Source organism: Podarcis cretensis (assembly GCF_951804945.1).
Source record: "Podarcis cretensis genome assembly, chromosome: 14".
Classification (NCBI taxonomy): Eukaryota; Metazoa; Chordata; class Lepidosauria; order Squamata; family Lacertidae; genus Podarcis; species Podarcis cretensis.
The window spans coordinates 40,610,022-40,633,559 of record NC_137183.1 but is presented as its reverse complement, the minus strand read 5'-3'; the positions used below and the strand labels follow the sequence as shown (position 1 = coordinate 40,633,559).

General features: G+C 44.0%; 2 protein-coding genes across 5 annotated transcripts in view; both read right to left on the bottom strand.

The window, feature by feature from the left end:
• Positions 1-872: 872 nt before the first annotated feature.
• Positions 873-9,775, bottom strand: RSL1D1 (ribosomal L1 domain containing 1). Its single transcript, XM_079952431.1, has 9 exons — positions 9,675-9,775; positions 7,044-7,186; positions 6,459-6,597; positions 5,781-5,929; positions 5,585-5,686; positions 4,247-4,340; positions 3,916-4,032; positions 3,236-3,466; positions 873-1,575 (listed from the first exon to the last, which is right to left on the bottom strand). Exons 1-9 carry the CDS (start codon positions 9,711-9,713, stop codon positions 1,399-1,401), a joined length of 1,191 nt encoding a protein of 396 aa, XP_079808557.1. The 5' UTR covers positions 9,714-9,775; the 3' UTR covers positions 873-1,398.
• A 5,558-nt stretch (positions 9,776-15,333) lies between these two features.
• The window catches only part of GSPT1 (G1 to S phase transition 1), a 41,356-nt gene continuing 33,151 nt past the window's right edge, over positions 15,334-23,538 (bottom strand). For all 4 annotated transcript variants that reach the window (XM_079952385.1, XM_079952384.1, XM_079952382.1 and 1 more), the window contains exons 13-15: positions 23,275-23,364; positions 22,024-22,192; positions 15,334-17,085 (exon numbers count right to left, since the gene is read on the bottom strand). In XM_079952385.1, the coding sequence (XP_079808511.1) occupies positions 17,033-17,085; positions 22,024-22,192; positions 23,275-23,364 (312 nt within the window). In that variant the 3' untranslated portion in view covers positions 15,334-17,032. The remainder of the gene's footprint in view (positions 17,086-22,023; positions 22,193-23,274; positions 23,365-23,538) is intronic.

Below are 23,538 nucleotides of genomic sequence, written 5' to 3'. Positions count from 1 at the left end.
GGCAAACTTTGTATTTGTTGCTCAGTTCACATTTGCCTTTGGCCCTGCCCACTGTTGTTGAACTACAGCTCCCATATAGCAGGCCCACTGATCAAGCTTGTTGGGGCTACCATGCTTGTTGTGCTTTTCTTTCAGATCCACAGTCCAGCAACTCACCAGCTGATCTCCGAAGACCAGTCTGGCTACCAGTCTAGATGTTAAACCAAGTAAACGGGTCAGAAGAAAGTAAAAAAGTACAAAAATCAACATCTCCATATTGAAACAGAGTTTAAATGTAGAATCATTTTTGTACTTTTTTTTGGTCTGTTCCACCTCTACCTGCATCCTGTCCAAAACAAAGAAACAAAACATCAGCCCCTGCTCTTTGTAACATCCAAACGGATGGAGAATTCCAGAGAACTGGAAAGCTTATTTGCTATTTTCTGACATTTTGGTTGGTCCTGATCAAAGTCACGCCCAACTGTGGATTTTGAAAATAGCATGCAATCTAGAAGATGCAATTACTAATAGCAATCTGGACTTGATATTGGGGTTACTAGCAGTTTGCTAAATTAAGTATAATTTTCAACTAGGGTTAGAAGACAACAACTCAATTCTGTTGATGTCATGGGCTTAATGAACTTTTAAAAAATAAAATAAAATAAATATTGTCACCAGGTGAGAAGTATCTGAATAAATAACATGTTTGGAGTATTAGGAAGTATTTTGTAAAAAATAAAAAAATAAAAAATATCCTTGTTACCCAAGAGGCTAAGGTTAGAAAATAGGTCCATTATTTAATTTTTATGCTATAATTGTAAGTCATATTAAATTAAATATAATATAAAATAGATAATGAAATACAGGCAAAAGAAGATGCAATGCACATGTCATAAAAGGAAAGTCTGACTTTATATAGATCTGAATAACACAGGTCTGTTTTAGCGGATAGAAACAAGATTACAGATTGCTAAGAAAAATGCTGGCTCTCTATAGCCACCCTATTCTCAAGGTGACGTTTCTACTGAACTCCGCTGACTTTTTTACAAGTTGTACTCAACAAAGTCATCCTATTGGTGCAAGGACATCCAGTTGGGACACAGAACATCTCTCCTCTTTCCTTGCGCTCCCCATATCTGCTCCAGAAGGTTTGGAAGGAGGTGGGGCACACGGGAGGATAGAAGAGCGAGCGGACAAGTCCTTGTGCTAACAGGACAACTTTGGTGGCTACAACCCTATGTTTAGGAAAGCAAGCTGGCAATGTGCTGCAACGCTGGTCATGTTGACTGCAGCACCTTCATTTCCCCAAGTTTAAGGAGCTTTCTTGGCAGATGTGACCAATTTCCCTGGTTTAGGGGTCGCAGAAGACTTTGCTTCTGTCTTCTTTGGGGTCTTTGTCTGCTCCTCCTCCAAGACATTTTATCTTCGGGTCTTGGGCTTCTTGTCTCGTCCGAGCAATTTCGACCCAACTCCAGGTGTTTTCAGTTGCGTTCCTGGAGACAGGGACGTCTTCCTCTTGCCAAGGAGAGTTAGAGTTGCTGCAGCTTTTTTGCCTGCTTTGATTTCTTTTCCTGTGGCAGGACTAGGCTCTAGAACCTATATTGAAGAGGGAAAGCAAGAGAATAAAGGCACCCATCAGGAGACAACAGACTTTTTCCTTTTAAAAAATGATGATGAGCGGAATTCGGAACACACAGTAGTTTGATGAATGAACTCACTTGTTTTTGTTCACCATGATACGTGTTGAAAATAGAAAGAATTTATTTTTCTCCCCACTCACAACCAAATGTCACTGAGAATAAAAGCTAGTGTTGGCTCTTACTTTTAAATCCCTAAACTGCCTTGGCGCTGTATACCTGAAGCAGCGTCTCCACCCCCGTTGTTCAGCCCAAACCCTGAGATCCAAGTCTGAGGGCCTTCTGGCAGCTCCCTCACTGTGAGAAGTGAGGTTACAGAGAACCACAGAGGGGCTTCTTGGTAGTGGCGCCCACTGTGTGGAATGCCCTATCATCAGATATCAAGGAGATACAACCTTTAGAACATGGGTAGGGAAACCAAGGCCCGGGGGCCGGATCCGGCTCAATCACCTTCTAAATCCAGCCCATGGACGGTCCGGGAATCAGTGCATTTCTACATGAGTAGAATGTGCCCTTTTATTTAAAATGCATCTCTAGGTTATTTGTGGGGCATAGGAATTAATTCATATTTTTTCTTCCAAAATATAGTCCGGCCCCCCACAAGGTCTGAGGGACAGTGGACTAGCCCCCTGCTGAAAAAGTTTGCTGACCCCTGCTTTAGAAGACATCTGAAGGCAGCCCTATATCAGGAAGTTTTTAGTGTTTAACATCTTATTATGTTTTTGCATATGCTGGAAGCCACCCAGAGTGGCTGGGGCAACCCAGTCAGAAGAGTGAAGTACAAATAAAGTAATAATAATTATTATTCCTATCTGGCACAAACTGCACCTGACCATCATTATTGGAGTTTGTTCACCTATCAAGCAAAAAAATCTTTGCTTCCTTTCTTTCAAATCTCAAGCAAAAGATCCCCTGCCAGTTTGTCGCTTTCCCTTTCGACATTTTCTGTCCTTTGCTGATACAATGATCCCTTTCACGAAGCAGTGTAAATGCTTTTTTGTCTAGTGCACTCTTATGAAAATGTATTTGCCTATTTTCTTAAGTAAGTTACGTATTATATTTCATTTATTTTACAAGATTTATAACCCACCCTTCACTGTAAGATCCTGGGGTGGGTTACAGAAGTTTTATCTAGAAATGGATAAAACCATCAAAATGGTAAAAACAAGTAAAACGGTTCCTGATGAAATGAAATAGTGAATTAACAAAAGAGGTGGAGTCCCCCCCCCCAAAAAAAACCATATTAACTCTGTCAAAGGCAAGGGAAAGAGGTGTCTCTTCCGCATATGGGAAAAAAACTGTAGAGTGAAGATAACCAAATTCACCTTTGAGGGGATGGAGTTCCACAATTTAGAGGCTGCCATGAAGAAACCCCTTTCCCGGCCTACCGTTCCCCCTGCTACTGAGGGTGGCAAAATGACTACACAGATACCCTCGCATTCCATTCCATGAGAGTACAACCCGTGTCCATGTGCATACCAATAATTCACACAAACACACCCAACAGCTTGTGCCTGTGTTCAGTATACCGTGTGGACAGCCCTGCAAGGTATCTGGAACAGAATCTTCCGTCAAGTTGAAGCTCCAATTGCAACTCAGCCAGAACAAGATTGGTTTACCTTCTCATTTTTCACACCGGGAGATGCTTCAATTGGAACCAGCTGTGGAATGTCTCCATCCTCATCTTCTTCCGCTTTGACAACGGCAGAGACTGCAGCTGCCGCCGCCTTCTTTTCCCCAGCAATGGCAGGAACCGGGCTGATTTCTCCTGTCGCCCCGGCTTTAGCCAAGTTCTTCTTTCCAGCTGTCTTTTTCCCTTTCTTTTTCTTCTTCTTCTTTGCTTGGTTTTCCTGGAAGGTATTTATTAATTTCCTGAGCACCTTCATCAAAAGACCACACCAATACAGACAAATGGGTACACACCATGTACCAATGCACGTTTCCCAGAACGTTTTTGGATCTTCCCCCTAGTTCTACATACAGCCAACCCAGCACCCTCCGAATAGTAGAACTACAATTCCCAAATGTGCCTATTCGACTGCTTTGATCTGTGGAACCCAATACTCATTCTGCAGTCGTAAATCCATATTCTAGCGTGGCAACACCTACATTTTGGAACTCCCTGTCTATTGACCTTTACTGCTCTCTTTCCTGTGCCTACTTAAAACATTTTTGTGTAAGCAGGCCTCTTCAGACATGCAGAAGTTACAAAATACTAAATAGCTGTAGTTATATAACCAGTCAGGAGGACCACCCTTGCTGAAAGCGCCCAGTATGTATGCATGAGTCAGTCTCCTACCTGTTCAACTTCGGCATCTGGCTGTTTCTGAGGATTTCTGGGATTACTACAGGTAAAGATCGGAAGAGCAACAGATTTGCTCATCTTGAGATGAAGGATCTTAACACTTTTCCAGATCTGCAGCAATTGTTGTTTTTATTTAAAAGGAAGAAAGAAAAGGAGGTTAATGAAAGAGGGCAGACAAAAAGCAAACCGCTTTAATAAAAAGATGGACAGCCCAATTCCATGCATATTTACTTGGAAATAAGCTCCACCAAGATTAATGGGATTTACTCCTGGATGAGTGGGCAGAGGAGATGCCTTAACCCCTCACCTGACTGAGCATCATTACCTGGGGGGCTTTCGTGACTAACACTTTCACGGCAGCAACGACGTTTTCAGAGATCTCCGAGGCCTCCATGCCACTGTGACCAACACGTATAGAACTGAAAAGAGAGAGCAACATCTGGAGTCAATACCCTGCTGAATGGCAGTCCTTCAGCTGTCTGTTCTTTCCCTCTAAAACAGGGTGGTGCAGACCAAATACACCAGGCCAGGTGGGGCAGGTTCAGCCTGTGGGCTGGAGGCTCCCCACCACCTGCCCTGGAGGATCAGACTTAAGGCCCACCTAGTCTAGTATCCCGTGTCTTACAGTGGCCTCTGGGAAACTGAGAAGCAGGGCACGAACACAACAGCCCTCTCCTGTCTGCATTTCCCAGCATTCCTCAGAGGAATGCTGCCCTTGAACCTACAGGTTCCACCTTGGTGCTTCTGGTTCTGAACTGCTCTCTGCCACAGTCTCTTCCTGCTCACTAAACCCTGTTGCCTCTTCAGCGTCTGACACCTCCTTCTCCACCTCCCAGTCTGCTCCCTCTGACCACTCATCATCATCCCACCACCAGTTCCCTGGCTCTGAGCCTTCTCCCGCTTGCTGTCTCCCACCTCTCTTCTGCATTCAAGCCAGTCCATGACATCTTCCTTAAAATAAATACCAGGGTGAATAACTACAAAGCACATAATGATAATGATAACACAGGCAACTTGCAACTCACTGGGAGATTGTACAGTCGAAATTGCGTATAGCCAAGACAACCCTGGAACTGCCCCCCACCCACGACCACCCTACCTTTCTGAAGTCGGTGCGCTGAGTGGGCCTCACTTACTGGCATCTGGGAGTCTCAGAGCCCGGTAAGAAAGCCTGAAAGCTCTTTCCACACTGAGAGAACCATTCAGCTCTCTACCCTGTGTGCGTTTAATCTGTGCAATTTCAGATGGCCAATTGCCAAGCCCGTAAGGCTGCGATTGTGCAAGTTAAACATGCACAAGTTGAGAGTCAACTGTGGTTACCAATAATAAAATAATTTATATACCACCTTTAAGTTAAAGAAGAAATACCATGACTAGCCTGAGACAAGTCTCCTCCTTTATTAGCTTGGGTGGTACTCAACTAAATTTTACGCAGAGAAGACCCACTGAAATTAACAAACAGGACTGAGTCAGGCCCATTAATTTCAAAGAGTGTATGTTGAGTAAAAATTGGCTGAATATTCCCCTTTGTCTTTTGGAATTTCTTTGGGTTAGCATCATGTTGTAAAATGTCTCAAATGCCTGAGAAGCAACACATAAACGCAGCCACTAAATAAATTCATAGCCTGGTTGATGAAAGTTAAGTATCAAAATTAATACTTACTAGCAACAGCCCTTGTTCGTGACTGGAAGAATAGTGCCTTGGAGATGCTTGTTTATTTCCTTAGAGAGGTTCTTCGCTTTCAGATTCACAGACACAGGAGCCCTTATATGATAGAAAAATGCAAGATTTCAGGAAGAGTTCAGCATCCTTAGTAGCATTTGGTAGAAATGAAACATGGACAAGTGAGGGTGCTTACTTTTTACTCTTATAGAAGTGTTTCCCTATGTGCGATGGCAGAAGCCGCCGAATCCGGTCATCAGCCAAAAAGAGAGAAAATCGACTCAGGAGGCGACGCTTTGCTTCGTAAGGTTTATATTCTTTTTTCAGTGTTTTGTAGGAGATGACCTTCAGATACATAGGTGAGGTTGGTTAGATTACATTACAGCATTTAATTAAAAGATAAAAAAATGATGATTACAGTTTATTTATATAGCACTTTAGGCTCCAAGAGCTCCAAGTGAAAAACAGAATATTGAAACAATAAAATAGAATTTGAAGGAACATAAAATGACATAGATAACGATGATTCTAATGTATTTTAGACCTAAAGCAGTGAATAGCATTTTCAAAATGAAATGTACAATAAAGCATAACATGACACAGATGCAAACCAATATGAGGCAGATTACTGCATGGTATATAAATACTTTAAATCAGTTGTGGGGAACCTTTGGCCTGTCAGATGTGACAGGAGAACAACTCTAGTAACCATGCCTGCTAGGACTGATGGGAGTTCTAGCTCAGCAACACCTGGGGGGCCAAAGGTTCCCCACACCTGATTTAGAGTACTTATATATCACTTAAATCACTGACATTAGGCTGCATTCGTATGTCAGGCTAAACCAACTGATGAAGCTCAGAGTTCTCTCTGTACCTCGCTGATCCTTGTGATCCCATGCTGGGACAAGAGTTTCCTGTACAAGTTCTCAGTCTGCTCAGCTGTTAAGCCTGGCTCATCTTTTGTGAAGAGGCAAACATCTGATGTGGCTGGCAAAATATCATGAGGCAGTGTTCTAGAAGGAAGAGAACAAGATTTTAAATATGCACAGTAGTTTCCAGATGGAGTCCAATCTCAAAAAAGGAAAATAGATTATTTAATCAGTTAACACAGATGAGCTGTGAATGCATGTTACCGTTCTGATTTTTTTTTTACATGATTCTAATTATGTTTTTATTTTATTTTCTCAATTACATTGAAAAGGTAGGTAAGGCTGAGAGGCAGTGGCTGGCCCAAGATCACAAAGTGACCTTCATAGCTGAGTGGGGACTTGAACCCTGGTCTCCCAGGTCAAAGCTTGCTTGAATGTGGGTAGTGTCATTTTGGCTACATAAGTGATGTCACTCACAGCCTGGCCGTTGGAAACAGAGGGTATGATTGACAATAGTCATGAATACAACTGAAGCAAAAGGCATCATGGCCAAAGACATTACAGCAGAGCAGCAAAACCCAGAGCCTTACATTTTGATGACTTGTTCACGTGGAGGGATTTTCCAAACTGTGACCATCAGAAATACATGCTGGTCCTCATTCAACAGCAGCTTCTCTGCTTTTTTTTGCTTACTGGCGCTGAATGCAAGGAGGGCCTGGGCTGCTTTTTTAATCTGAAAGAGCAAATCCACAAGAAGGTATCATTAAAAAATAAATAAATCTCAAAGCAGGTAATAACCTCAGCTGAAGCCTCAAATGAAGCATTGTAGATGTTATAGAAAATGTGGGGTTGGCTTTTGCTGCCCAATTCCACAAGGTACTGAGTCTCCTAAGTCCATGATTGGTCAGAGATGAATGAATGGAGGCAAGGATCCTGCAGAAAGCAAGGCAGATCTTTTTTTTCCTGGTTGCAACACATCCCCCCCCCTTGCAGGAAGGTTAGACAGACCCAAAACAAGGGTGTGCAAGCCCCTATAAAAACTTTTGAAATTGCCCACCCCTTAGCTCAAAACCACCCCAAAAACATAGAAACATCACAGGAGGAGGTCTCCAGCAAGTACCTGATGAAGCCTTTCTGATTGCATTTGTCTGGGTAGCCCAGCCATTACTTTCAGACTGCAAATACTTCTTTCCTGACTCTTTTTTAAAAAAAATTACGCCTGTTGATAATCTGTTCACCTTCCAAGATACTTGCCAGACTGGGTTTGCAGGGAGGATTTGCAAGTGAAAAGAAAAATTGGAAAGTTTTCCCCATCCTCCTACTGCAGAAAAATATTTGAGGTACTTTAGGGAGAGTCAAAATGGCTTCAGAATTGCTCTCCTGTACTATTTTAGACACATGGTTTATATACTTATATGTGTGTTTCTTCTGCCAACCTAGCAGTTCGAAAGCACATCAAAGTGCAAGTAGATAAATAGGTACAGCTCCGGCGGGAAGGTAGACAGCGTTTCCGTGCGCTGCTCTGGTTCACCAGACGCGGCTTAGTCATGCTGGCCACATGACCCGGAAGCTGTACGCCGGCTCCCTCGGTCAATAAAGTGAGATGAGCGCCGCAACCCCAGAGTCGGCCACGACTGGACCTAATGGTCAGGGGTCCCTTTACCCTTTATGTGTGTTTACTGTATGCAATTATGAACACTGTTCTATATCTGAGACCTTTGAATTCTTATAAGACAGATGAACTCCACAAAACAGCATGACTAAACAAAATTTATGATACAGAAACTACACCCACACTCCCCCTCCTGATACAGCAACCTCTCCAAAATGCATCCTTAGCATTTTGTACTCCACATCCAAGCACCAGTCTAGGCATTCCAACCAACCATACAGATAACTAATCCCCAGCCAACCCATTATTAAAGAGCAAGTGTTTTGTCTACAAAAATACATAGTGGCATTAAGCATAATTTACAATGAGCTCAATCCTTCACCTCCATCTAGTGTAGAGATGGGAAACCTGCTGCCCTCCAGATGTTGATACACTCCAACTCCCATCATCTGTGCTGCCTGGGGCTGACGGGAGTTGGAGTCCAGCAAGAGCAAGATCTGGAGGGCCCTCAGGTTTCCAACCCCTAATCTAGGCCAACACATTGGCATCCAAGCAGCAAACCGCTTCACACCTTCCTCCGTGTCATGCAGTCTTATAATCTTCTATTATGCCGCCTCTTACTCACCTTTTCTCTAACCTAAAAAGGCCCCAGAGCTGCAACCTGTCCTCATAAGGGTTTTGATCCATCCCTCTATATTTCTGGTTGCAGGGGCTGTCCTTTGCAAACAGTTCCAAGTTCCAATGTGTATGGGGTTCGAAGTCACAGCCAGCTGTTCTCTCTCCTCTCCTCTTCCCCCCTTAACCCCCCCCCCCAAATTTAGGGCTAGGCTGAACTTCACCAGGGTCAGATTTAGGTTTAATAAGGCCTTGAGCTACTGAAGGAAATGGGGCCCTTTATATGTTGCCATGCAACCAGTGCATGCGAAATGTAGGTACCCTATACAGTGGTACCTCGGGTTACATACACTTCAGGTTACATACGTTTCAGGTTACAGAATCCGCTAACCCAGAAATAGAACTTTGCTTCAGGATGAGAACAGAAATCGTGCTCCGGCGGCCCCATTAGCTAAAGCTGTGCTTCAGGTTAAGAACAGTTTCAGGTTAAGAACGGACCTCCGGAACGAATTAAGTACTTAACCCGAGGTACCACTGTATGCAGAAATGAGCAAACCAGTGATATTTTAGAGAGCAGGCTAGAAGGGGCCCATTACTTACATCACAGGCGCCTACACAACACAAAACAAAACACTGTTCCTGTATGTGGGTTTTATTTTATTAGTTTTTTATCTTATATTTTGGAAATATACATCCAGCCCCCCCTTAATTCTTTTGGGAGCCCCCAAGAGAGTGGGGCCCTAAGCTATAGCTTGTTTAGCTTATACATAAAGCCGGCACGGTCAGATCTTGATGCCAGCTCCCCTCAGTCCTACTCCAGCACCCGTTGATCGCCACCCCGCCAGACTCCGAATGGCAGAACCGAGAGGCGCCCGTTGGTGCCGCGGAAAGCCCAGCGGCTGCCTCCGCTCCAGCGGGCACCACGCCGGAGAGAAGCCCCCAAGTGCTGCATTCCTTCCCCCTCCCCGCCAAAGCGGCGGCCGCCTCTCCTTACCTGCCCTTGATCCACAGGAAACTCGGTAGCTGGATCCATGCTGCCGCTTCTCCTCGTGCGCCAACACACCTCGGCGAGCGGCAATGACGTCACCCGCAGCCGACGCGTAAAAAAGGCGAGGGAAGGGAGGAGTTTCCGCGGAGGCTGAGAGTGAACCAGCTAGACTTCCGGTCTAGTCTCCATAGAAGCCGAGGGGGAGACGCTTCCTCTCTATGGTGAAACTGGAACGCTAGAGCGGCAACGCTCGAATCTTGTTTCGTTCGGGAGCCATGTTTGGACTCTCTCGGGGCGCAGATGCAGAACAAGGGAGAAAACCCGAAATTTAAATGCAGCTGTTGCTGTGCTGTTAATAGCCTCCCACCCGCTCTAAATAAAAAGTAGAAAAGTCAGGAGCTGCAGCCCTGATGTCTTACCACATGTTATTATTACATTACTTTGCTCATTGTTATTCCGCCTTTTCTCTAGCAGGGACTCAAGGCGCCTTACAGAGGAAATAGAAACAGCTAAAAGCATTGGGGAAATGCGCTTTGAATTTTTAAACGTTTCAAAACGGGAATCGTGCCTGCGCAGAGTCCCGTGGACCACCGTTTGTTCTGCTAAAAGCTGGATCTGGAATGAGAGGAAGTCGGAGGGGACGATTTAAAGAGATTGATGCAACCACTGAAAGGGTTGTGGTTTTTCTGCAGGGACGGAGTACAGGGCGTCCTTGGGATTTAACTTTTATTTCATAAAAATGTATACACCGCTTGTTTGTAGAACAACTGCAAAGCGGATTACAAAAAACAACAACAGTGAAATTGCAGGTAAAACAATCAAAATATTCAAAAACAATAGTTAAAAAACAACCCAGATAAAAGTATGCATCAGCCTTAAACACTTGGGTAGGCTATAAACAAAAGCATGTGCCCAAAACTACAGAGAAGGCACCTATGGACGCTTACCCGAAAGTGGTCGAGTCGGCAGATCACAAGGAAAGTTGTCGAGGGTTTTATATGCTAATATAAACCTTGAACTTGTCTGGGAATCTTTAGCTGGGAATGCATACCAACTTAACCTTAATACTTCTGTATTTCATAGTCACTGCTAGTGCTTAAGAGTGTCAGACCAGGGTCTTGGTGTTACCGGAAAAATCTGAGGGCTCCCTTGGACAAAAAGTAAAGACACCAACCAGAGTAAATTGGAGCAAATCAGCAGCCTGTAGGCTTGGTCTTTATTGAAGAAAGACTGTCGCGACAGGGTGCTCCCCTCACTTGCAGGTGAGAGGAAAGACCCAGAAGAATAGTGTGCAAGGTCTTATAAAAACTTTTGAAATTCCCCTCCTCTAGGTCTAGCCCAGCCCCAGAAACATCATGCATACATTACAGAAAGGAGGGGTTGAGGGAGGAGTTGGTGGTAACTTGAGTGTCTTGTCACCTGGCTGGTTCCTCCTTTCCCCCTCCCCATGAGTCACTTCCAGGAGACAAAGGGGAGTTTGCAGTTTCCTGCCCCCTGAGGGAAGATCTGATCAGTGTCCTTTGTTTTAGTCTATGCTGAATCCACTCCCATATGCAAGTTCTTTGTGATCTTGATTGTCTTCTGTCTGGGACATCAGGGTTGGCATAGCAACTGGGCAGGGCACCTGTGTATGTGCTGGGATGCTGAAGGGATTATGGCTGCCCTGTATCAAGCCTGCCCCATTTTGTAGTCTTTCCTTCATGGAGTAAAATAAAAGTGGAACAGTGCAAATCCAATGTATGGTTGATTTTCTATGAATTTATAACAGAAGCATAGCGTATGTAGTGTGTGAGTATGAGTGTGTGTGAAGTTTGTACAAACAGAATGATTGGGGTGGGTGGGGGGTTTTCCTGCTACATTGGAAAACAGGGTTGAAATCCCCGCTTCATGCAAAAGGCTTATCTGGTTAGTCATTTTCTCTCAGCTTTAGAAGGGTCACAGAATTGTTGAGATGATAAATTGGGAAAGTGGGTAACTATGTTTGCCACCTTGAGCTCCTAGGGTGGGGCAGAGGGAAGACAGGATGAAAATGCATGGGAAGCCCTCTCAGTGCTATGCATAGAAATCAGAAAATTGAAATAATAGTTTCATATGGATATGGGGTAATGTTGCTGTTTGGTTGTCTTAGTCGTGTTCGACTCTCTGTGACCCCATGAACCAGAGCATGCCTTGGAAACTCATTTTCTTCTCCGGGCACTTCCCTCTTATTTGCCAGGTCTTGGTTTCTAGATTGTCTCCCACTAGTTTTTCAAAATTATATACTTTATTACATATTTGATACCACTGAGTTGGGCAATGGTTTAGATTAATGTAAGATGCTTTAAGTACCGAGTCGTCAAAAATCTGCAGGTAGCAGGAGTATATTGTAATTTCATTTAAATGGAAAATAATGCATAAAATGATTGTCCGTGTAAAGCAAAATTCTATAGCTGGGCAACAGCACACATATTTGTGTCTGTTTACTTGAGAAATACCTCCAAAAAGTCCTCAAGCTCTGCCAAATGCAGAATTTGAAATGCAGCGGGGGAAACTGGCACTAATAAGTAACAGTGGTGCTTTTTACATCCCCAAAATGCAGCTTCCACATCACGGGTGGAACCTTTTTCAGACTAAGTGCTGCCAGGTAAGCCTCTCTGGGGAGAGCATTCTACAAATGGGGAGCCACCACAAAAAAGGAAACGTAGCATGTTAAGGAAATTTCTCATCCTTGGGTATTGCTTTCCTGCAGTCTGATGTGATACAGCCCAGAGACAAATTGTTACAGGCTTAGTGATAAGGCGGCAGTATTCCCTTCACACTTTCATCTATGAGAGTAGTAGGGAGCCTGTGGGCCTCCAGGCGTTGCCGGACTACAACTCCCATTAGACCCAGCTAGCTGCTTGTAGTCTAGCAAAATCTGGAGGTGCACAGGTTCTCATTCAAATACTGTAAGAAGCTAAGAATGCCATACATTGTAAAACTGCATCGTCTTGTCAGGCAAAGGCACTTACTAAATCTTTATGTGGAAACAAACTACTCCTAATTCCCACCTTAGAGCTGAACTCCTGTATTTGATGGCACCCGTTAAAATGTTGTAATACCCTAAATAATTTTAGCTATACAATGCATATGTATGTCGATAATTCTTTCCAAATATTTCATATTTGACAAATTTAACTCTGGTTTTGTCAGCAGCCTAGATAATACCACTACCATCCTATCCATGATTTAGATTCACATCCAATATTTAACCAGCAAAACAAGCAAGCGTGTTTCGATTGGTCAGAGACACGACACTAAGCCTTGAGTTTTAAAAGAAGTCGCTGGAGGCATGACACAGGTTTTTAGTATTCTTTATTGGACCACAGTTTATTCAAGTTGTTTGACATGGAAGGTAAGGGGAGAAATAAGACTGGAAAATGTGAGAGATTTTAGATGTTTTATGATTCCAGCAAAAATGATTGACACTGGATGGGTAGATTCTTCTCAAATGACATCTTCTGCGACACATAAAAGACAACGGATGTTAAGATTTGAATCAATAAAGACCCTCAGTTTTTGCAACAGAGACCTGGGATTGGCACTTGTCATTGACAGAAGGCAACCTTCATGCCATTTTCATTCATTGCAAGGACTGGGTTTGTTCAACTGCATGCAGAAAATGCAGCAGTGTTTCCAATTTGTAGGTAGTAGAGGGCCAGGAACCACAGACTCTGGGGGTGAATGCAGCCCCCGCCCCTGACTCTGCTTAACACACCCCTTGGGTGTTTTCTTCCTAGCTGGAATGTGTCCTCATAGTGACTCCCGCTTGCCTATGCAGGGTGCATATAGAAACCAGCTTACTGTACGAAAGTAAAATTTGCATTCATTGCTCCACCTGCCACTGGCATGAGGCCCACAGGGGTTGCCCAAGAGGATCCTCACCCGTTACAGAATATTAATCAGGAGGCTTTTATGGCACATTCAAGTTTTGTGTTTAATCAGTGCTTTACATTACTAAGCTTTCAGATTCAAGAACACACTTCAAAGTCATTTATCATCAGCAGAGTTTGAAATAATAGTTTTAAGTCATGGCTATTAACACAGTCAATCCTTTCCAATCTCACATTTCCAAGCTTTTTCCTCAAGCCTAGCCAGGGTTTCTATTCCCCCCCCCCCGCCCCGAGAAGAAAAATACATAACAGCCATGAACACTGAGGAGGAAGTGTTTTTACATGATTAGTGGCAAGATGTGGTCGTAGCACAGCTGCAAATTGTTTAACAGGAACTTCTTTACTTGACTTAGAAACATTCATTCATAGAACATTCATAAAATTGTAGAGTTGGAAGGGACCCTAAGGATAATCTAGGCCAACCCCTTGCAATGTAGGAATATGCAGCTGTCCTATACAGGAATTGTACCTGCAACCTTGGCATTATTAGCACCATGCTCTAATCAGCGAAGCTGCCCAAGCAGGAATTTATATCCTGTATATAAATTTGTGTGGAATGAGTAAACCAGAGGGTTTAAATTGGAACCTTTCTATCTTGGGGAGAAAAGATGGAGCTTCCAGAATTTACTTATTTGACTTAGGATACTAGCACTATCCTTCAGTCAATGCTTTCACAGCTCCTGAGACACACACCTTGGGATTAGTGATGCCTCACATGAGCTCTGGTGCATGTAGGAAGCTTCCTTACCAATGAAGGTGCCTCCATTCAGTTCAATGGGCAAGGCGTAACTGGTGTGGGGGACCTCTGACCCTCCAGACATTGTTAAATCCCATCAACCCTGGACATTGGCCGTGCTTGCTGAGGCTGATGGGAGTTGTAGTTCAGCAATACCTGAAGTTCAGCATGATTCCTCAGACCTGCCCAAGAGGTTGCTTTACATTTACCAAGCTTGATTTAATACGATGAAGAGAAACTTGCAATCTAAATCACGTAATTGGAGAACGCTTTGGGACTTTAAAGCCTGAGGTTCTGAATGCAGTGGTAACACACATTAACACCCAAGCCCCAGTTTTCTTGAATCAAGTCCTTTCCATTTCAATTATATTTAACCCTGGAATGAGTGCATTCAGCACTGCAACCATAACTGAATTCCGTATGCCATATGACAACTTCAGTTAGCATTCCTATTCTTAAGTCCTGCAGTTCCTCAGCAAACGCACATTTAGGGCAGTGTAACTGGTTCACCCACACTGATCACTGAGCCAAGGGGTGTACTGCAAGTATGATATAAAGCACATGCAGAAGGGAAGGCGAGAGGGGGCTGAATTTTTGCACAGGGTGTCACTGAAATTTGAAAGACCAAAGTCTGCCCCTGTCCTCAAGTGCAACTTTTGCTCTAAAGAATGACTGCATTCAACGACTACTAGCTTCTTTAGCTGCATCTCTGCCTCCAAGAATTGTCATTTGCTATATCAGGAAGAAAAAACCCTTCACCAACTACATTATTCACTAGCAATCATTTCAAAGGAAAGAGGCGGAGCTTGAGACACAAACACAGCACAACGTAACATTTGAAAATGGTAAGCTCGTCACCTCAGGCAAATCTTTCAAAGACTCTTCCTTGAGCTTACGTTATAAAGTAGGAAAAAGAAAAATCTGGATTATTTTCGATTTATCTGAATTCTTTAGCTTTGTTTTAAAAGTTATCAACTTTAAAAGCTTTCAGATTCCCAGAAAAATAAAAGCCCAGAAATTTGCAGACATAATAAAATTTATTTAAATTTCATGCATTACGGTAGCTACAAGTGTAGTCATATGAAATTGAAGGACAATAAACTTTGCTTCGTCCATACAATGTAGCCTCAAGTGAAATGGATGGGAGGTTCCACAGTTACAAAGAAACAAAAAAGGGCAAACATTTTAAATTTAGAATTGTGTAAAATGAAACAGTCACATGACTGTAAACTTTAGGGGAAAGGGCACATTACTATTTGAACATACACTGCAAAGGATTTAATTGGAGAAGCACTTTGAACAATATTGGAAGTCAGCCTTCTTATATGAACCTAATAATGGAGATTTGCCATTAAACACTTTGAATATCATTGCACCTCCCTTTCAACTCTTTCCCTAATTGTTTATAGCAATGGTACAGACCAACATTCAGCCAAGTATAAAGTTTACAACCCCTGTTCCTTTGAACTGCCAACCACAAATCCTTTTATTCACTTTTGCTTTCCCTTAACTCAAATTGCTTTGATATGCAGAAATTTATAGACTGTGCTTGATTCTACTCTCAATTTTAATGAGCAAACAAACCTTCTGGATTAAATAAGTGGCACTTGCTGAATGAGCCATCATTCAGCCACTGCCAGTTGAGTGAATACCTACCACTCCTCTATGGCCTATTTGGTTTGCTTCAAATCTCTTTTTTTAAAAAAACAAAACAAAACCCAGCAACCAAAGATTCTCCCATCTTCCAAGTTAAAAGGTAGAATGAACAGCGCAACTTTATCATAAACTGGTACTTGTGCTTAGTTTTTAGACCAAACATCATGTACCAGCATTATTGCCAGAGATGTCATGTAACAGTCCTACTAATTTTATTGGTTAGCATTTTCTGCCAGAAAGGATTTGATGGTATAATTCAGGGCACTGTAGGTAGATCTAGCTCGCCCCAGTGCCTAAAAAAAATCAAGTTAGGTTTGTTTGTAGATAAAGTGATGCAACACTAATTAAATAGTACCATACTTGCATGAACATATTTAATTTTTTTAAATCCACCATAAGGAAAGGGAGAAAGAAAGTTTCTTTAGTACAAATTTTGTCAATTGTCTAATTGCTTCATTTATAACTTCGTCCGGGAGGCGGCAAAGGGAAAGAGTTGGGTTTCAGAAAAGCCTAAGTAATTGAATATTCAGATTACTTGGCAGGTTAAAAGCTAATGCAACAGGTGTTACATCTGGATAAAAACATTATTCAAAAGCAATTAAGATACTGAAAAAAGATTTCAAATTGAATAGTTTATTAACATGGTAATTGTCTTTGTAACATGTGCACACACGCTTGCACACTCTTAATGATCTGCCTTGAAAAATGTTTCAATATGCTGGGAGAGGGGAAATAAACATAAATCCTATAGATTTTTCATAATTCTAGGCAATTATGTCCACATCACTTACAAAGCTATTGCCAAATCTTTCCAAGGAAGCAGAATTTAGGAGGAAGGGGCAGGAAAAAAAAACTTTGGGGGGGAATTCAACAGTGGCATAGCAGAGCTCTCAATATGAGAAAGCTGACATAATGTGGACCTTTGCTGTGAAATCTCATCTTTGCAAATATAGGGAGAAGGTTATCAATGGGAAGAAAATAAGAAGGCGATGTGAAGTAGGCTTTTGCAGAGTCAATTTTTCCCCCTCACAGTATTTGTGTAGGCTTGTCAAAAACAATGCTTAATCCTTCTCTGGAACCAATTTCAGAACTTTTCCAATTGCAATGGTCTTACCTAAACAAAACACAGAAATGGTTTGTTAGGAGACATACATGTGTGAACCTTTAAAAAACCTTCCAAGTAAACAAACAGTCACACAGATTTCACACAAAACCTGGTTTGCACTTAACAATGAACTGGGGGGTGTTATCTTATTTGTACATGCAAGCCTGTCACAACCAACTATGGTTTGTTTGTGGTCAACAAACCAGAATATGAAACCATGCTTCTGATGCTGGCTTATGTATCTTGGCTTGCATTAAACATGTTTTCTCGTTACCTCTGGACCTTGGGCTTAACCCTCCTTCGTTTTTGCATCTTGCCCTATACGCACGTGGCGATAAAGGAGCAAAGCAAGAAAATTTAGAAAATCAAACCAATGTTAAGTGGAATAGCCACAGTTATTTTGCTTGTCAGAACCTGGTTTGTTCAACAAACTATGGCAGAAACAAACCATTTAGTACTGCATATAAATGTAGAGAGTGCTACCTCAATCTACACACTAGTTTTTGCAGAGAAGCTTATGCTCTTCTTAATGAACTGTAATAAAATTTTCCTTCCCAACAATGGAAATGGATACAGGGCTTCTGATTATTATTATTTTTGTACCAGAGAATAATAATGATGATGATAATAATAATAATAATAATAATAATAATAATAATAATAATAATAATTTATTATTTGTACCCCGCTCATCTGGCTGGGCTTCCCCAGCCACTCTGGGCGGCTTCCATAAAAACCAGAAATACACTAAAATATCACAGATTAAAAACTTCCCTGAACAGGGCTGCCTTAAGATGTCTTCTGAATGTCAGGTAGTTATTTATCGCTTTGACATCTGATGGGAGGGCGTTCCACAGGGTGGGTGCCACTACTGAGAAGGCCCTCTGCCTGGTTCCCTGTAGCTTTGCTTCTCGTAATGAGGAAACCGCCAGAAGGCCCTCGGCGCTGGACCTCAGCGTCCGGCCAGAACGATGGGGGTGGAGACACTCCTTCAGGTATACTGGGCCGAGGCCGTTTAGGGCTTTAAAGGTCAACACCAGCACTTTGAATTGTGCTCGGAAACGTGCTGGGAGCCAATGTAGGTCTTTCAAGACCGGTGTTATGTGGTCTCGGCGGCCGCCCCCAGTCACCAGTCTAGCTGCCGCATTCTGGATTAGTTGTAGTTTCCGAGTCACCTTCAAAGGTAGCCCCACGTAGAGCGCATTGGAGTAGTCCAAGCGGGAGATAACTAGAGCATGCACCACTCTGGCGAGACAGTCCGCAGGCAGGTAGGGTCTCAGCCTGCGTACCAGGTGGAGTTGGTAAACAGCTGCCCTGGATACAGAATTGACCTGTGCCTCCATGGACAGCTGTGAGTCCAAAATGACTCCCAGGCTGCGCACCTGGTCCTTCAGGGGCACAGTTACCCTATTCAGGACCAGGGAGTCCTCCACACCAGCCCGCCCCCTGTCCCCCAAAAACAGTACTTCTGTCTTGTCAGGATTCAACCTCAATCCATTAGCCGCCATCCATCCTCCAACCGCCTCCAGGCACTCACACAGGACCTTCACCGCCTTCACTGGTTCTGATTTGAAAGAGAGGTAGAGCTGGGTATCATCTGCATATTGATGGACACCCAGTCCAAACCCCCTGATGATCTCTCCCAGCGGCTTCATATAGATGTTAAAAAGCATGGGGGAGAGGACGGAACCCTGAGGCACCCCACAAGTGAGGGCCCAGGGGTCTGAACACTCATCCCCCACCACCACTTTCTGAACACGGCCCAGGAGGAAGGAGCGAAACCACTGTATAACAGTGCCCCCAGCTCCCAGCCCCCCTAGACGGTCCAGAAGGATGTTATGGTCGATTGTATCAAAGGCCGCTGAGAGATCCAGCAGAACTAGGAAACAACTCTCACCTTTGTCCCTAGCTCGCTGGAGATCATCAACCAGCGCGACCAAGGCAGTTTCAGTCCCATGATGAGGCCTGAATCCCGATTGGAAGGGATCCAAATGGTCCGCATCCTCCAGGCGTGCCTGGAGTTGTTCAGCAACCACGCGCTCAATCACCTTGCCCAAGAATGGAAGATTTGAGACTGGGCGATAGTTGGCCATACTGGCCGGGTCTAAAGATGTTTTTTTAAGAAGCGGTTTAATGACCGCCTCTTTCAGCGGATCTGGGAATGTTCCCTCATAGAGGGAAGCATTCACCACCCCGCAGAGCCCATCGCCCAGCCCTTCCCGGCTTGCTTTTATTAGCCAGGATGGGCAAGGATCCAGGAGACAGGTGGTTGGTTTTACGCGTCCAAGCAGCCTGTCCACATCCTCGGGGGGTAATGGATTGAAATTGATTCCATGCAACTTGACCAGACAGAGCTCTAGCACTCTCCCGCCCCAGCCCTGCTCCCACGTTGGTGTCTAGCTCCTTCCGAATATGAGTGATTTTATCTGCAAAAAACTTTGCAAAATCGTTGCAGGAGATCTTGGGGTCTTTACAAAGCCCCGGTGGTAAAGGTGGTTCCGTTAAATTACGAACCACCTGAAAAAGTCTCCTGCTACTATTTTCTGCAGATGCAATAGAGACGGTGAAGAAAGTCTTCTTCGCCGTCGCTATCGCCACTTGGTAGGCTCGACGTTGAGCTCTAACCTGTGTCCGGTCAGATTCGGAGTGAGTTTTTTGCCACCGACGCTCTAGCCGTCTCAGCGATTGTTTCATCGCCCTCAGCTCCGAAGAAAACCACGGAGCTGTCCGGGCTCCATGCAATCGGAGAGGGCGCTTCGGAGCCAGACAGTCGATAGCCCTGGTTAACTCCGCATTCCAGCGGGCCACCAGGGAATCAGCTGAAAGGCCATCAACATGGGATAAAGCATCCCCTACCACTCTCTGGAAACCATTTGGATCCATTAAGTGGCGGGGGCGGGCCATCCGAATTGGTCCCACCTCCCTGCAGAGGGGAAGGGTCGCGGAGAAGTCCAGTTGCACCAGGAAGTGATCTGACCATGGCACTTCTTTTGTTTCACTTTTACTTAATGTCAGATCACCCACGTCACTAGAGGTGAACACCAGGTCTAAGGCATGTCCATGACTATGAGTTGGGCCAAACTTATTCAGGGACAGCCCCATGGAGGCGATGCTTTCCACGAAGTCCCGAGCTGCCCCTTGTAAGGTCGTGTCGGCATGGATGTTAAAATCCCCTAGGACAACCAAGCTAGGTGTCTCCAGGAGAAAATCCGCCACGACCTGAAGCAGCTCAGAGAGGGAATCCTTGGTGCAGCGGGGAGGTCAGTACACCAAAAGGAATCCTGTACTGCCCCTATTGCCCAACTTCCAGAACATGCACTCAGAAAACTGGATCTTCCCAGTAGGACGCCTGGTGCAAACTAATGACTTTCTAAAAATCACTGCAACCCCCCCTCCCCGCCCACATGACCTGGGTTGCTGTGCGTAAGAGAAACCTGGTGGGCAAGCAGCAGCAAGGACAGGCCCATCTGCTTCCTCCAACCAGGTCTCTGTCACACATGCCAGGTCAAATCCTCCATCCACAATCAAGTCGTGGATGACAGTGGTTTTATTTATCATTGACCTGGCATTACACAGCAACACCTTCAGGTCATGTAGGGTTCCCCTGTTGATTCCAGTATCCATCCGGTCAAGGCCAGACCCGGAGGCAGGGATAGTCTTCAAACAACGACTAAACCTGCCTCCTCGGTAATGACATGGTCTGGTCTTAGCGTAACTCCGCCTCCTGCCCATGATCACCGAGATCGGATGTCCCAGCGCTTCCCCCCCTGTGGAACTTGTCCCAGCCATCGTGTTGGCTGGGGCCCTACTCCCAGGCAGCCCTGATCTAGCCCCTTCAAAACAAAACACAAACTATACAGAACCAATAAAACAACAACAACAACAAAAAGAAACAGAACAATTACACTAAAATTAATCCCAAACCAAATATCCATCCCACCCACCCCCAACAATGGAAAAAAAGAAATAAAGAAATAAAAATTTAAATTGCCACCGACTGCTTGAGGACATTTTAAAGCACATTAACCATCTGGAACAGGGAAGCAATGGCAGAACACTTCCCACCCTTCCCCAAGAGTTTGTTCCAAAAGTTTGTTCCTGGGCCAGGACCAGTTGGAAAAGGCCCTGGAAGGGAGCAGGCCCTGCAGTCCTCACCCATCCGATGGTCCGAGGCCTCACTGCAGCAGGAGTCCCTTTATAGCCAGGAGAGAGGGCCTGGGCCACGCCCCCTGGGCCAGTTGGAAAAGGCCCTGGAAGGGGGCAGGCCCTGCAGTTCTCACCCAGCCGATCTGCATTTCAGCCCAAACCAATTTGCTCCCCCTAAATTCTATGCCAATTTTGACATTCCTCTGGATATTTACTAAAGTTCAATTGATTTTCAACAACTGACATGCAGTGCTGTTTATATATGACAGTCAGCAGTTAGAGATACAGTGGTGCCTTGAGTTACATACGCTTTCGGCTACATACGCTTCAGGTTACAGACTCCGCTAACCCAGAAATAGTACCTCTGGTTAAGAACTTTGCTTCAGGATGAGAACAGAAATCGTGCAGCGGCAGCGCAGCAGCAGGAGGCCCCATTAGCTAAAGTGGTGCTTCAGGTTAAGAACAGTTTCAGGTTAAGAATGGACCTCCAGAATGAATTAAATACTTAACCCGAGGTACCACTGTATCATCTTCCAGCCTTCCTTGCCCTGGTGCCCCTGCAGATGTTTTGGATTACAGCTTTCAGTATCCTGACCTCTGGCCTGTTTGGCCAAGCCTCACAGGACTTGTAGTCCAAACATCTGGAAGGCACCAGGGTGGGGAAGGCTATCATATACGTGCCTTCCAGAATTAAAGCTGGCAAAAGCCGATACATCCAAAGCATGGAATTTTATTTTCTATGATTCAGCAACACAAAGTAAAAAACAAAACAAAAAACAAGCCATTTTCAAATCCTCTTACCCTCATCTCTTAAGGTGAATCGACCCATCTGAGGGAAGTCTTTGAATGTCTCAAGGCAGATAGTTCCTGCCGTCCTTAAACGGGCAATACATACTTGATCTTGTTTAACAAAACGGGGCCGTGTCTTGCTTTTCTCTCCTGATTTTTTGTCTACCAGACAGATTAAGGCCTACAGAAGGAAAAAGAAAAGATATAAAACATGTGCTCTCTTTTTCCAGCAGAAGCCCTGGTCCTTTAATAGCTGTTTATGAGGTGTCCAGCAGGAAAAACCACAACAGTTTCATTGTTATTTGGTTCTTCCCCACCCCCACCCCCTTAACCTGAAATAAAGCCTCTCTCAAAAGAAGCTCAACACCTCAACTGAAGTACAGGAAGAATGATAGGTTGTATCCAATGCTAGCACAATTCAGAGCAGACCCACTTAAAATACCGTATTTTTTGCTCTATAAGACTCACTTTTTCCTTCCTAAAAAGTAAGGGGAAATGTGAGTGCGTCTTATGGGGCGAATGCAGGCTGCGCAGCTATCCCAGAAGCCAGAACAGCAAGAGGGATTGCTGCTTTCACTGCGCAGTGATCCCTCTTGCTGTTCTGGCTTCAGAGATTCAGATTTTTTTTTTCTTGTTTTCCTCCTCCAAAAACGAGGTGCGTCTTGTGGTCTGGTGTGTCTTATAGAGTGAAAAATACGGTAATAAGCATGGCTAACTTAGGTCCATTAATTTTAATGGGTGTACTCAGAGAATAACTTAGGTGGATGTACCACTATATATTCCTTTCACAAGGAGTTTTACCCTATGTTACTTCACCTGATACACACTTTCAATATTCTTAGTAAAATACTATTTCAAAACATAATGATTTTGAATTACATGAATGCACTGGGCTATTAAATCAGGCATGCCCAAAGTCCATTTTGGGGGCCTAATCTGGCCCGCCGGTCGGTTTAATTCGGCCTGTGTGGCAGTTTATTTCCTGGGGTAAAATCCTTAAAAAAGCTTAACAACTTTGGTCGGCCCTCACGGCCCTTCACTTCATTAAATCTGGCCCTCTTTGAAAAAAGTTTGGACTGCATTTAGCCATAAGTCATAACAACATGATGCTGAGACCATCTAATGGTGGCAGTGGGAGATTACTAAATACAAAGCAAAAACTGAGACAAAAAAACCCCATTTGCACAATTAATAGACACTTCACGCAAACCTTTTGCCACCATTGTGTATCTTTTAATCAAAGAAGATGAGAGAAATACTCACTGTGATCTCAACTTCTTCAATACAGGTATGAATATGCAGCACCGCATTGTAACCTGGGCAGATGATGGATTTATGCTCAATTATCACTATCTGTAATCAATAAAAATAACTAAGTAAACATAATGTAGAAAAACACCAATTTCTTATGGATATTGGGTAGTAATTCCCTCATCTCTCTTTCCCTCTGGAGGAAGATATTGCTTCAAGCAGAAATATACGCTAGGAAAATTAACTAACTTGCAAGCAAACAGAATTTCTTTTCTA